Genomic DNA, 13,751 nt, shown 5'->3' on the forward strand with positions numbered 1-13,751 from the left:
AGAATTAGGCCCTCTTTATCCCAACCAGATATATATTAATGTTTTAGACCAGTGTCTGGCAGACTTCCGGAAGCCGCGGCACACTAAACCCTGTGCCGTATCTGGAAATGCACGGCTGTCGAAGTGATGATATTACCCGCATGCATGATGTCATCACGTCGATGTCTGTGCATACACGAAGGTCCTTCAGATGGGCCCTGAGCCGCCAGTGGGGGGTGCCAGCAGGGAAGAGGCGAGGAGAGAAGAGAGGTGCCGGCTAATTGCCCAGAGCAATGTTTCTCAGCTCGGTCCCGGAGTCCCCCCTTTGTCAGTCAGGTTTTCACAATATCCACAATGAATAGGCCTGAAAGAAATTTGCATAGAACGGAGGCAGTGCATGCAAATCAAGTTTATGCAAATTCAGTGTGGATATCCTGAAAACCTGATTGGTAAGGGGGGGTGTACGCCGGGACCGGGTCGAGAAACAGTGGCCTAGAGGCCATGCCTCTTGCCCGGCGCCTCTCTTCCTCCCCAGCGTGTCGTGGCATGCCTCAAATCTCAAGAGACCACAGTCTGTGATACACTGCTTTGGAAGAAAGGCAGTATAAGAAATTCGTGAAAATATAGAACTATGCAGGCATCTTATAGAATGGTATTGGATGAGATGCTTCTGCTGTGTTCAGATGCATCCACTTATCCTAACCCTGTGGTGCGCACACAATTTCCAGATCAGGGGAGGCCTCTAAGAGCAACTCTCTGACACCTAATTTTGAGTTCTCTGATATAAAGAGTTAGTGCCCTCTTCCTTAGCTTGCGTGCCCGTGGAGACAGGCAAGCACAGTGCAAGCAAACACTGTTCCTCGTAAGCTGGGCCCAAGCAGCGAACGCACAGATCGTGAGGATCCAGTGTACTCATCCTTTTCCTGCAGCCCGGACATTTCTTAGATGTTTATGGCATCTTCAAAGTCTTGATTGTAGACAAAATGGTGATGGAGAGCTGTGGAAAAATCCGACCGATGGGAACGGGCGGAAACTAAAGACTGGGGATTAGGGGGAAGCAGGGGGAAGTAGGGCTCGGGCATGCCCAGTGGGGCCCGGGCACTGCTAGTGCTCAGAGAAAAAAAAAAAAAAATCTCTCTGAGCTATTAGAGAGCTTATCCACAAATTGGGAGCTGTTGGGACAACACCCATATGTGGCTGACTTATCCTGCTTGTCCTAGGAGAATTTCCAGATCAAGGGAGGCCTCTAAGAGCAACTCTCTGACACCTAACTTTGAGTTCTCTGATATAAAGAGTAAATGGGATGAGACTCATATACTGCTTTTTCTATGTGGTTTACATGGGACAATGAAGTGCTAAGTGACCTGCCCAGAGCCTCAAGGAATTGTAGTGGGATTTAATTCACATCCTCAGGGTGGTGAAGCAGCTGCTCTAACCACTGGGTCACTCCTCTGCTCCCAGTGGCCTATGTTGCTAACTTCCCCCCTCCCCTTAGTGTGAAAAGTTTCAGTCTCTGGTAACTAGAGCTGAGATTGTGACATCATAATGCTTCATTCCACCAATGAGAGTCATCCTCATCAATGATGTCACAATAGCTTGATTGTAAAGGGTAAAGGACTTAATATACAGCACTCCCCTGAAATTCATGGGGGTTCCGTTCCAGGAACTCCCGCAAATTTTGGAAAAACCAAAAATGCGGTTTAGGAGCTGATTGAAGGCAGGGGAGGGCAGCTGGAGTGCTGAAAATCATTCTCAGTATTTTCTGACTGCCAAAGCAGCTCCTGATTGGTGTAGCCTGACTTTAGTACCAGGAAGAGGCGGTCAGAAAATACCGAGAATTACTGAGTCCGCAATTCGCAAAGTTGCGGGGGTTTTACTGTACTGCTTTTTCCGTATGGTTTACATATTTTAGACAGGTTCTTATTTTGTACCTGGAGCAATGAAGTGTTCAGCGATTTGCCCTGAGTCACAAGGAGCAGCAGTGGGATTTGAACTCATGACCTCAGGGTGCGGAGGCAGCTGCTCTCACCACTAGGCCACTCTTACTCTCAGAATCGTCCTCTGTTAAGCCAGAGATCTGGAAGACAACCCTAGCATTTGACAAGAAGAAAAACCAGGCAGAATAAATAGCCTTTCAGTTATGTTGCATCATATTCTGAGTTCCCATCAAATTTCTCTAATCCTTCTTGGAACTCATTAATGTTATTTGCTTACACGGCTGTTAAGTACACAAAAAATTTCATTCCAGTGACATGCAGGAAAGGGAACCGGACAGTCACTTCATAAGTTATTTTGTGAAAACAAAGGGTCCCTTTTACTAAGCTGCAGCAAGCCCTAAGGCGTGCTTACCGCAGGTTACAAAAACGCTACCGTGGGGTGCGCACAGGGGCCCAGCAGTATTTTTGGGATCAGCGCATACTACCCAAGTGCTAAAACATAACTTTTATTTTGTAAGGCTGGTGGGAGAGTGGGTGTATTGGGCATTAATTGGTTAGCGCAGCTCAGCGGCATAGCGAGGGAGGAGGCGCCTACTACTTCCACTATTTATTATTTCTGTAGCGCTAACAGATGTACGCGGCGCTGTACATTAAACACGCAAGACGGTCCCTGCTCGAAAGAGCTTACAATCGAATTATGACAGGCGAACAGGATAAAAGGGTGAATCTATACACACTGCTCAGATAGAGAATTGCACAGGGAATGATAAGGTGCATAAGGTTGATTTTACTATTGATTATTTGATTGTTATAGAGTAGTATATGTTTTTTAAAAAAATTTTAAACTTCTTTTTTTTTTTTTCTTTTTGAATGGAGTTCATTTCTATATTGGTGTGAATTATAGTGTAAACAACTTTGATCTTTTTTTGGCTGTATATGCGGTATATAAAGTTTTTAATAAACATCTTTCTTTCTCACTGATCTTGCCTCCTGGTTCTCTATCTTTCTAGAACCTTCAATCCTTGCCTCATCCTTGGTGACTTTAACGTTCATGCCGATAACATCTCTGACTCCTATACCCCATTCAATCTTCAACCATGCTCCACTATCCCCTTGCACAAGAATGGCCACCATCTTAATCTCAGTTGCCAACTTCACCTCAGTTCTTCCCCTCTCTGACCATCATCTCATAAAGGTCACAACTCATCACCCTCTCCTCCCCACCCAGAAACAACTGATCCTTTCCAATATTTTCAGGAATCTTCAGGCTATTGACCCGTGCACTCTCTCCACCACTTTCTCCCCCACCTCTCAAACGCTATGCTATGTAAGTCTGTCAATGTGACAGTTTCTTCCAATAATACTATTCTCTCCTCTGTTCTTGATACCCTTGCACATTCTCTAATGCCCCAGCCCTTGCTGACCTCTAAGAACCACTGCTTACACTCCTGTGCCCGATCTGCGGGATGTCACTGGCTGAAATCCCATGCTCATGCTGGCTTCGTGCACTTCAGATTCCTGCTAACTTCCTTCCAATCCTCCCTTTTGCTTGCAAAACAAGACTAATTCACCCACTCAACTCCCTACTTCAAGTGCCCTCACCTCTGATTCCTCCTTTGCTTTCTCCCCAGACTATGGCTGAATACTTCAGTGACAAAGTTCACAAGATTCACTTTGAGTTCTCAACCAAATCACCTCTGCCTCTCTCTCTCCTCTGGTCCACTCGGCCGACACCTTTTCTTCCTTCTCTGAAATCACTGAAGAAGAAACTGCACATTTTTTTTCCTCCTCAAAACTCACTGCCTGTTCCTTTGGTCTCATCCCCACCCATCTACTGATCACCATCTCTCCTACGGTCATCCCTTCTATTTGCTATATCCTCAATCTATCGCTCTCCACTTCGACTGTACCATAAGGGAAGCTCGAGGCTCGGAAGTTTTTCCCAAGTGCTTTAGTATCTAATACGATCGTTTTCAACCTCTAGGTGCAACATTCCCAGGTCCTGTTTACCCATAACCTTTGCAGCAGTCTTCATAGGGAAAGTATGTAAAATATAGCTCTGGGAACAGTACAACATAGCTTTATAAAGAATGAATCTTCATATCTATATATTTTATAAAAAAGCTCAACATTCAATACGTTAATGAAAAATTACACCACATTTATTATACAATGCATAAATATAACATAATACAAAATCAGTACATACATTCATCACACTAAATCAACCAAATATACAGCAAATGCAGAGAAAATTTTCACCACAAATGGCTTAAAGAACAGAAGTCTCTAGGCCAAAGGTTCAGTCCAACGCTCACTCCCACCAACTGAGAGTAGCACAGCATTCACACGTTGAAAATCACCTGGACTGAAAATGAATCTCCTCTCTTAAACAGCTCCCAGCAGTGGCATAACAAAGGTAGAACGTACTCCCTCCCCCCCCATCGTTCCTTCCGTGCCCCCACATCACACTTGCGCTTTCCCTTCCCACCCCCGTCCCTCTTTAAATCTTCATCAGTGCGAGCAGCTTCTCCGGCCTGCAGCTCACGCTGGGGTCAGCTTCGCCTCTGACATCACTTCCTGGCCCCGCGACCTAGCTAGCTAGAGTAGTTGCGTGCGCTGGCAAAGATTTTAAAGAGGTACGAGATGGGAAGGGAGGGTGCGAGCATGGCGTGAGAGGGCAAAGAGGTGCCGGCACCCCTACCAAGATGGCGCCAGGGTAGTCTGCCCCGCTCCCCCCTTATCACACCACTGGTTCCCAGATCCACCAGCTAGCAGTCCAAGAAAACTTTCTCAAAATACAAAAGCAGCGGCTCAAGGAAAATGTGCACACAAATTTGGAGCTGTTTGATTATGCATCTTTTTCAGACAAAGGTACATGAATATTTTTAAAAATGGAAAAAATACATATGGACTTACAGAGTATGATTAAATTACATGTCTCTTGCACTACATACATATCTTAACTCATATATAGGGTGTACCATTTTAAACGTCTCAACTTACATACAGAAATGGCATTGACAAATTCTCCACGCTCCCAACCTTTGCTGCAAATCAGCATCAGACCTTGGCCCAGAAGAGGTGAGGGGAAAGTGAATTCCTTTCTCCTTCACTAACAGTCAAAAGTTTTATGATTAAAAAGGATTTTATTTCTTGATAAAGCTCCATCTTCACCAATTCATTTTACATGAGATGTGTGGCATGGTCACTATCTTGACTACAGTCATACATGTATAATGAACTGTTCCAAACACCCTGAGAGGTAGTATTGTATAAACACTTGATTTGATGGTAGACATCTAAAGAACTTAAGGACATCAGATGAGCCAAGCTCCATGACCCAGGTCCATTGCACCCAGCATTCTGTCTCCAACAGCGGCTAGTTCGGGTAAGAAAGACCAGCATTTCATCATATTGCACGGTATGAAATAATCTCAGATAAAGGAGGCAGCTACATGGTTGTGGGTTTCTTCCTGATCTTCATCATCTTTGAAGTGCTCTAGTCCGTCTGTTCTGCTTTCTGGACTTCATTATACCGACTATAACCTGAAGGATTGTGGAGGGGTGGGAAATGGGGTAAATAACCCAGAAAGAAAGAGACGTGTTAACATAGTAACATAGTAGATGACGGCAGATAAAGACCCGAATGGTTCATCTAGTCTGCCCAACCTGATTCAATCTAAAAATTTGTTGGGGTTTTTCTTCTTCTTCTTAGCTATTTCTGGGCAAGAATCCAAAGCTCTACCCGGTACTGTGCTTAGGTTCCAACTGCCGAAATCTCTGTTAAGACTTACTCCAGCCCATCTACACCCTCCCAGCCATTGAAGCCCTCTCCAGACCATCCTCCACCAAACGGCCATATACAGACACAGACCGTGCAAGTCTGCCCTGAACTGACCTTAGTTCAATTTTTAATATTATTTTCTGATTCTAAATCTTCTGTATTCATCCCACGCTTCTTTGAACTCAGTCACAGTTTTACTCTCCACCACCTCTCTCGGGAGCGCATTCCAGGCATCCACCACCCTCTCCGTAAAGTAGAATTTCCTAACATTGCCCCTGAATCTACCACCCCTCAACCTCAAATTATGTCCTCTGATTTTACCATTTTCCTTTCTCCGGAAAAGATTTTGTTCTACGTTAATACCCTTCAAGTATTTGAAGGTCTGAATCATATCTCCCCTGTCTCTCCTTTCCTCTAGGGCAGTGGTTCCCAACCCTGTCCTGGAGGAACACCAGGCCAATCGGGTTTTCAGGCTAGCCCTAATGAATATGCATGAAGCAAATTTGCATGCCTATCACTTCCATCATATGCAAATCTCTCTCATGCATATTCATTAGGGCTAGCCTGAAAACCCGATTGGCCTGGTGTTCCTCCAGGACAGGGTTGGGAATCACTGCTCTAGGGTCTACATATTCAGGGCTTCCAGTCTCTCCTCATACGGAGCAGCACCTTTCCCAATCCAGCCTCCTGCCTGGGATTCCTGGCATTTGCTACTTTATCAGGTCCACAAAACTTTTTTGATGAGTGCTGATGGTTTTTATTCATAACCCCTTCATTCAGTGCATGTTTGACCCCTGATACAGGCACATGATACGCCGAAACACAGTGCTATGTCGGGTGGTATTACAAGACGTCCAGGAAAACCCGGACACGTCCTCTTTTTAGAGGACTGTCCGGGCTCCTGGGACGGACTTTCCAAAACCCGGCATTTGTCCAGGTTTTGGAAAGACCCCGACGAGCTCCGGCCGCCTCTGGAGGGCCTCTGAACATGCGCGGATGATGTCGCACACATCCACGCATGCTCCGGGCCCTCCAGACACAGCCGGAGCTCGTCCGGAAGAAGAGAGGAAGCTTTGTGGGGGCGGAGTTTGGGGGCAGGGCTGGAGGTGGAATGGGTGGGGCTGGAGGCGGAACGGGGCATGGTCCTGTGTCCAGGATTTCCCAGAGAAAAATATGGCAACCCTAGTGTCGGGTCTATATCTTTGTGGATGGATGAAATAAACTTTTGTTTTACTGATCTTTTTGGTATATTTTCATTTGGAAAGACCGTTGTCCCATCCCACTTCTCGCTGTGACTTTTTTTCATTTCATTAGGACAAGAAATCACACCCCAGCTGAAGAGGACATTCATGGAAAGAATCAAACATGCAGCTTTAAGCACTTGATGGGGAAGCTGGCATAACAATCAGAGAAATGATATAGCATGACAAAAGCAAGGATGTTGGAAAAACATTTCCTGACGTTTAAAATGCTTCCTCTTCAAAGACACCTATGAAAGCTGACCCAGCTCCCTGATTACTAAAGCTGTTCCTGTCCTCTGATTGCTCTTCTCTATTCAGATTTTTGTCCTTTCCCCTTCCTCTTTTCATTTTTACCTTACTTGTTTACTTTTCTTCAAATATTATAGTTCTAATCTAATCTAATCCTTAGGTTTGTATACCGCATCATCTCCACGTTCGTAGAGCTTGACGCGGTTTACAGTAGGAGAAATAGGAAGGAACTACAACAGAGGGTTAGAGGTAGAAGTGTGAAGAAAATTTAGAGGACTTGGGATGCCAAGATATAAGAGTTTCCTTGATTCCTAAGTTGGAGGGAGATTTACATTTTTTGAGAAAAGCCAGGTTTTCAGATGTTTGCAGAAAACTTGGAGAGAGCTCAAGTTCCGAAGAGGGGAGGTAAGGTTGTTCCAGAGCTCAGTGATTTTGAAGTGGAGGGAGGTCCCTAGCTTTCCTGTGTGGGAAATGCCTTTTAGTGAGGGGAAGGATAGTTTTAATTTGTGGGAGGATCTGGTGGTATTAGGGTTTGAGGAATTCCAAGAAAGAGGGATAAAGGGAGGGAGGATACCATATAGGATTTTGAAAGTTAAACAGGCGCATTTATAGTGGACCCTGGCAATTATCGGAAGCCAGTGGAGCTTGGCCAGGAGCGAGGAGACATGGTCAAATTTACTTTTAGCGAAGATGAGCTTGGCCGTAGCATTCTGAATCCGTTGAGTCTGTGGAGGTTCTCCCTACTCTCCTCTTGCTTTCACCCTACATTATGTCTGTACGTATTGTTTTTATTGTAAGTATTTTTTTCAATTAGCCTCTTGATTGTTTCCCCATTTAATTTTATTGTACAACGCTTAGAATTTAAGATTGGCGTTTTATCAAAATTTTAATAAACTTGGAAACTATTAATGATGAAATCCTTATATTCTCACAGAACAAATACTTTTAGACATTCAAATGAGAAATCTTTTTTGTTTTCTGTAAGATTACGCTCTAGGTGAGGGGTGTCAAAGTCCCCCCTCGAGGGCCACAATCCAGTCGGGTTTTCAGGATTTCCCCAATGAATATGCATGATATCTATTAGCATACCATGAAAGCAGTGCATGCAAATAGATGTCATGCATATTCATTGGGGAAATCCTGAAAACCTGACTGGATTGTGTCCCTCGAGGAGGGATTTTGATACCCCTGCTCTAGGCCAATGTTTCTCAACTCGGTCCTTGCCAGTCAGGTTTTCGGGATATCCACAATGAATTTGCATAAAGTTGATTTGCATACACTGCCTCCATTATATGCAAATTTCTTTTGTGCATATTCATTGTGAATATCTTGAAAGCCTGACTGGCAAGGGGGGTGCTCCAGAACCGAGTTGAGAAATACTGCTCTAGGCTGATTTCATAACTGACTAGTAAAGATTCCTCTCCTAAATTACCAGTTTCCCTTTTTTTCCTCTATTATAAGCCAAGCTTAACCAAGGTGACAAGTACCTGTGCCTTACACACACACAGCAACCTCCAGGGAGCACCAAGACTTACCAAAATGATGACATAAGACAGCAGCCCCTTTCCAAGATTTATTCCCAGAAGGCACAATACAGTAGTTGAGACAGTAAGTGGCTTTCCCAAATAGCTGGTGAAGTTGGGCGCAGCACTGATCTTTGAGTCCAACAGGAAAGGCACACTAGATGTCAAGGTTTCACGAGGTGGGCACTCTGTCGATATAAATTATAGAATATGTATTACCCACAAGACAATCTTTTGAAGGCTCCTGTGAGAAAGTCTTGTTTCTTAAATGTACCATAATCTATGACAGCCAGAAAGGCTAATTATGGGCTTCATTCACGCTGCTCGCTGTCCAAACTCATGAGCATAACCTCCCCTTGAGTGTGCTTTTCCACTATTTGCCTAAGGAATGCTTTTTTGGGGTACTATTGATTCTGGTCCAGTGATGGGCTGGGCTATGACTTCATGTGCTGTAGTTTCTATATTATCTTGAGAAAAAAATGTGAGCCTGGGATGTGACCTTACCTGATACCTGAAGAGAAATGTCCACAAAGGCATCAGCTTGTCCAGCTTTGGCCCACAGAAAACAACGGTATCTCCCAGAATCATTTGACTGGATCTCACGAATAATTAGGGACTCGTTATAATCCATACGAAACTTCCCATGAGCCTCTTTAGCTAACGTTCTCTTTTGTCTTCTTATTAGTGAAACGCGAGACGTCTCATTGGCTAGCTGCAAGAAATGAACAAAGCTTTTATAAAGTTCCAGTAAATGGAACTCAAAATTTAGTGCTGGAAAAAATTGGCACTGAGTGCGATTCTATAAAGAGCCCGTACCTTTTAAAGAATCTCCCTTGGGAGGAATTCATCAACAGGATCTAACAGCTAAAGATGCCTATTATATTCTTATAGGTGTCTTTATCGTTTAGCATGCACTAATCATTAGTGCACACTAACGCAATTAGTGCGCGCTAACATGGTAACACCCGTTGATTAATTCCCCCCCCCTCGGCGCCAATTCCCACGCCTGTCTTTAGGCGCCAGAATTACACCTACTGAAACCTGGCGTAAATGCTGGCATCCAACTTACGTGTGCAGAGGTCGTATTTTATAATTTCACGTGCTACTTTTCGGAACACTCCGGACGCACCCGTGGCCACGCCCCTTTTGATTTATGTCATAGTAGACTTAGATGCCATGCATTATAGAACAGCGTGCAGCCAGATGCACATTCAGATTTTAATGCGTGTCAATTAACATTATTAATTGGATGCTAGCTCCCAATTAGTGATGTTATCTGGCTTGCGACTCAATTTTCACGTGACACCCCTCTACCGGTTGTTGCATTGGTTGCCAGTGGAGGCGCGTGTGAAATTTAAATTTGGTTGCTTTTGTTTGAAGGTTCTATTTGGTTTGACTCCTAAATATATAAATGACCTTTTCTCTTTTACAACCAATAGACATAAGAGAAGTTCACATTTGAATTTTAAAGGATGCAAACTTAAAAAACATCACCAGCATCTTCTTTCATATCAGGCAGCAGCATGGGGCAAAGATTTAGATCAACTGCTTCTTCTTACCGAAATTTATGGGGAATTTAGAAAACATCTAAAAACATATTTGTTTCAGAAGCATTTAGATGGTTAATTTTTTATTAGGCAATAATCAGATCTTTTAGGGTTTTTAGCCATTGTTTTTAATTCTCTAATTCTCTTCAACTTTTATAGTATACTAAATGAAGCATTTTAAATGATGTAAACCGCATAGAACTTCACAGTTTTGCAGTATATAAATAAATTGTTATTATTATTAAAGTTTCAGATTTAAAATTTCTTATACCGCCTGATCAAGCCTTCTAGGTGATATACAAAAACGTTAAAACCATTTATTGGTTAAAATATAATTTAAAAAGACAAAACATACCAGGACTAATGACAACTTTTCAGAGACATATAAAAACATTGACAAATGGGAACAAAAGGGAAAGAAGAAAAGTAAACATGTAAGGGGAAAAACGATAGGGAGGGAAAGCCGATAATAAAATCCTTCTAGGTACTAGGTCGTCCTTAAAAGGACAATTAGGTCTCAAAAGCATCAAGAAAGAGAAATGTTTTTAACTTCGTCTTGAAGTCTACAAGAGTTAATTTTTCACGTAAGTAATTTGGGATACTGTTCCAGAGAGAGGGGGCGCTAACAGAAAAAAATTGTAGAACCTCATTGTGTTTATGGACTCCTTTTACGAAGCCACGTTAGTAGTTCGTAAAAGAAGCCCTATATGTTTCAGAGATGGGACAGTGAGAAGGTGTTGAGCTGTAGATCTTCAAGTCCTTGTTGAATTATAAGGGATAAGTAGGTTATTAATGAATTCTGGCTGGTTATTTTCTCTGGTTTGAAATGTTAATAAAATAATTTTATAAGTGATTCTTTGTTCTATTATTTAATTATGCGCGGATATACCATATTCTGTAATACTGCATGCAAATCTTGGAACGCCCGTGACCCTCCCACAGACACACTTTCTTTTCAGTTCCACATGGAAATATTTATGCGAGTATCTTTGTAGAATCACGACGAGGAAGATGCAAGCATAAATTCTAATTGTTGCCAATTTGCATCAATAATAGATGGTTAGGGCCTGATTCTGGAAATGGGTACCTACTGCGTGTCAGTCACCGGTGGGCGTCGCGTCCAGAATTGCGTCTGTTTTCTTCTACAGATGCCTTGAATGTGGGCCAACGTTTTACAGGCCTACATTTGAGGCGACTGACTCGCCCCTACGAGAAGCATCTAGACTCGCCTGCAGACGCCTAAGGCCACTTCCCGCGTAAGCCACACCTGCACCGGCCTTAGGTGTGTCTAGACACCTCTGTATATGTGCAAACGATGCCTACATTGTAGGCGTCTTTCACCCCATATTTCAAAAACATGTGTCCAGATTGGGCCGTTAGATGGCAGGAGGATGCCTTTAGTTGCCTACAATCGGAACATCATTTTTAGAATCAGGCCCTTAGTGTTCGATTATTTATGCTAATTGGCTTGTTGCCCAATTAAACTGTGCATGCAAACTTTGCAAGCACAATTTTGAGCATCATATATAGGATCTGGAGGCTAGTCTCATTCTGAAATATGGAATAAGGGCCCCTTTTACAAAGCTATGGAAGCGATGCTGTCATCATAAATGCACCGAAACCCATAGGAATCGAATGGGTTTAACCATAGCAGCATCGCTACCACAGCTTTGTAAAAAGGGCCCTACGTATCACTTCCCATGCCCTTGTCCTGCCCAAAAATACACCCAGATCACGTCCTTTTGAATGCTTTTGAGTTTGATATGTATATGTCCCACTTCTTCTTGAAGTCCATCAAGGTTTTTAAAAGGAAATAGATGGGTGTTAGGCAGACCCAACCCCTACAGAAAACCATCTTACATGCATATTCATTGTTGATATCTTGAAAACCCGACTGGCCTGGCGGCTCCTCAGGGCTGAGTTAAGAACCACCATTCTAGGCAGTAACACAAAGATCACAAGGAGTATTGAATATACCGAGATAGTTCCAAACAGTGGTATAGTAAGGGGGGCAGTCTACCCCAGGCACCCCTCCTCCTCTCCACCCCACCCCGCCTCCCCTCGCCATGCACTGAAGTCACTTCTGGGTGCCGCGCATAGGAAGTGCCGTCAGAGGGAAAGCCGACAGGTCGTGAGGAGCAAGTTGAAGTCCTTGATGCTCAAGGCAGTGAACATCTAGATGTAAGGGAGAAGGGAAGGGAGGGTTCGCATGCAGCAGGGGGTATCGGGAGAAGGAGTGGGGGTAGGCAGGATGAGGGCGGGGAAGAGACACCACTGGCCCGGGCGCCTCTCGCCCTCACTACACCACTGCTCTCAAATATCTTTATAGAAAGTGTCCAAAGGGAGAACAGATACAAAATATCAGTATCGCAATTAGGGCTGTACTGAATATTTGTATTTGGTTCGATTCAGCCCTGAATACATTTTTCACAATCGGCCAAATAGTGAGTTGCATTCGAATACAGATAATCCAGGGATCTACTGTGCTAAAAAATAAACATTCGATCTCTGATTTCTTTTTTTTTCTTTCTTTCTTTTTTTTCTTCTTTTCTTCTTTCGATCTCTGATTTCATGTTGTTTCTTTTATTATTTGTTTTGTTAAACCTTGATACCCATTATTTATATTCGATATTTGCATTCAACAGAATAATATTTTTCATTGTTCATATTTGGCCAAAAAGAGTAAAATATGCTACGCGGTACAGCTCTAAAATCCACAACCACCACACTGACTTTACTGGATTCAGGGCAGAGAAAAGAAAGCGTTAACCTGCTCTGTGTGGTGATTCCTTTCAAAGAGAGAATGCGATCAAACGCTTGCTCACTGTACCTTGTACCAAGTGACTCTCCTGTAGCTGTTTGGTCTTTCCATGGCAATGGAACAGGGTAGAATCATAGGTGCCCCACACTGGGCAGTAAGAACCGGCACCGAAACCGCGTCGAGTTCTGTTAGCCGCAGTCCAAATAACCAAAAGCAGCAAAAGGCTGGGGAGGGGAGAAAATGCGTGAAATGGATGAAAGGGAGAGGTAGAGGCACAGGAACAGAGAAGAGAGGGATCGACCCCTGATTTGTTCTCACCCGAGTGAAATGCTTGCATGATGCCGGCTCCTTCTCTTTAATGGGTTTTTATTTCAGCCTTTGCCGTCGTCGACAAGAAACTGAGGGGGATTTTGCTTGCCTCAGGAAGTGAAACCAGCTTTTTTTTTAACATGAAACAGTCAAAGCATAGGAACGGAACGATGCACAAAATATTCCAAGATCGAGTGGTACACAAAACATAACTCACAAAGTAACCGTATCTGTGTTTTGTGTATTACTTACATATTTCCAGTTTTAATGCTTGAGAAAAGAAATGAAGTAAGAAAAAAGAAAAAAAAAAGAGTAACAGCAATGCAAAAAGAAGAAAAATCAAGAAAAAATGCTACAAAGAAGCCCAGTCCTATGTTTCACCCATGGTCCCCGCAAACTTTTCGTCTGGAAGGCACAG

At 43.4% G+C, this 13,751-nt stretch overlaps 1 protein-coding gene across 1 annotated transcript in view; it reads right to left on the reverse strand.

The window, feature by feature from the left end:
• LOC117345511 (WAP four-disulfide core domain protein 5-like) overlaps positions 1-2,050 on the reverse strand; it is a 28,769-nt gene extending 26,719 nt beyond the window's left edge. The window contains exon 1 of the mRNA XM_033914268.1: positions 1,911-2,050. Within this exon, the coding sequence (XP_033770159.1) occupies positions 1,911-1,977 (67 nt within the window). The 5' untranslated portion in view covers positions 1,978-2,050. The remainder of the gene's footprint in view (positions 1-1,910) is intronic.
• Positions 2,051-13,751: the final 11,701 nt, after the last annotated feature.

The sequence above is a fragment of the Geotrypetes seraphini genome, chromosome 11, assembly GCF_902459505.1.
Source record: "Geotrypetes seraphini chromosome 11, aGeoSer1.1, whole genome shotgun sequence".
Classification (NCBI taxonomy): Eukaryota; Metazoa; Chordata; class Amphibia; order Gymnophiona; family Dermophiidae; genus Geotrypetes; species Geotrypetes seraphini.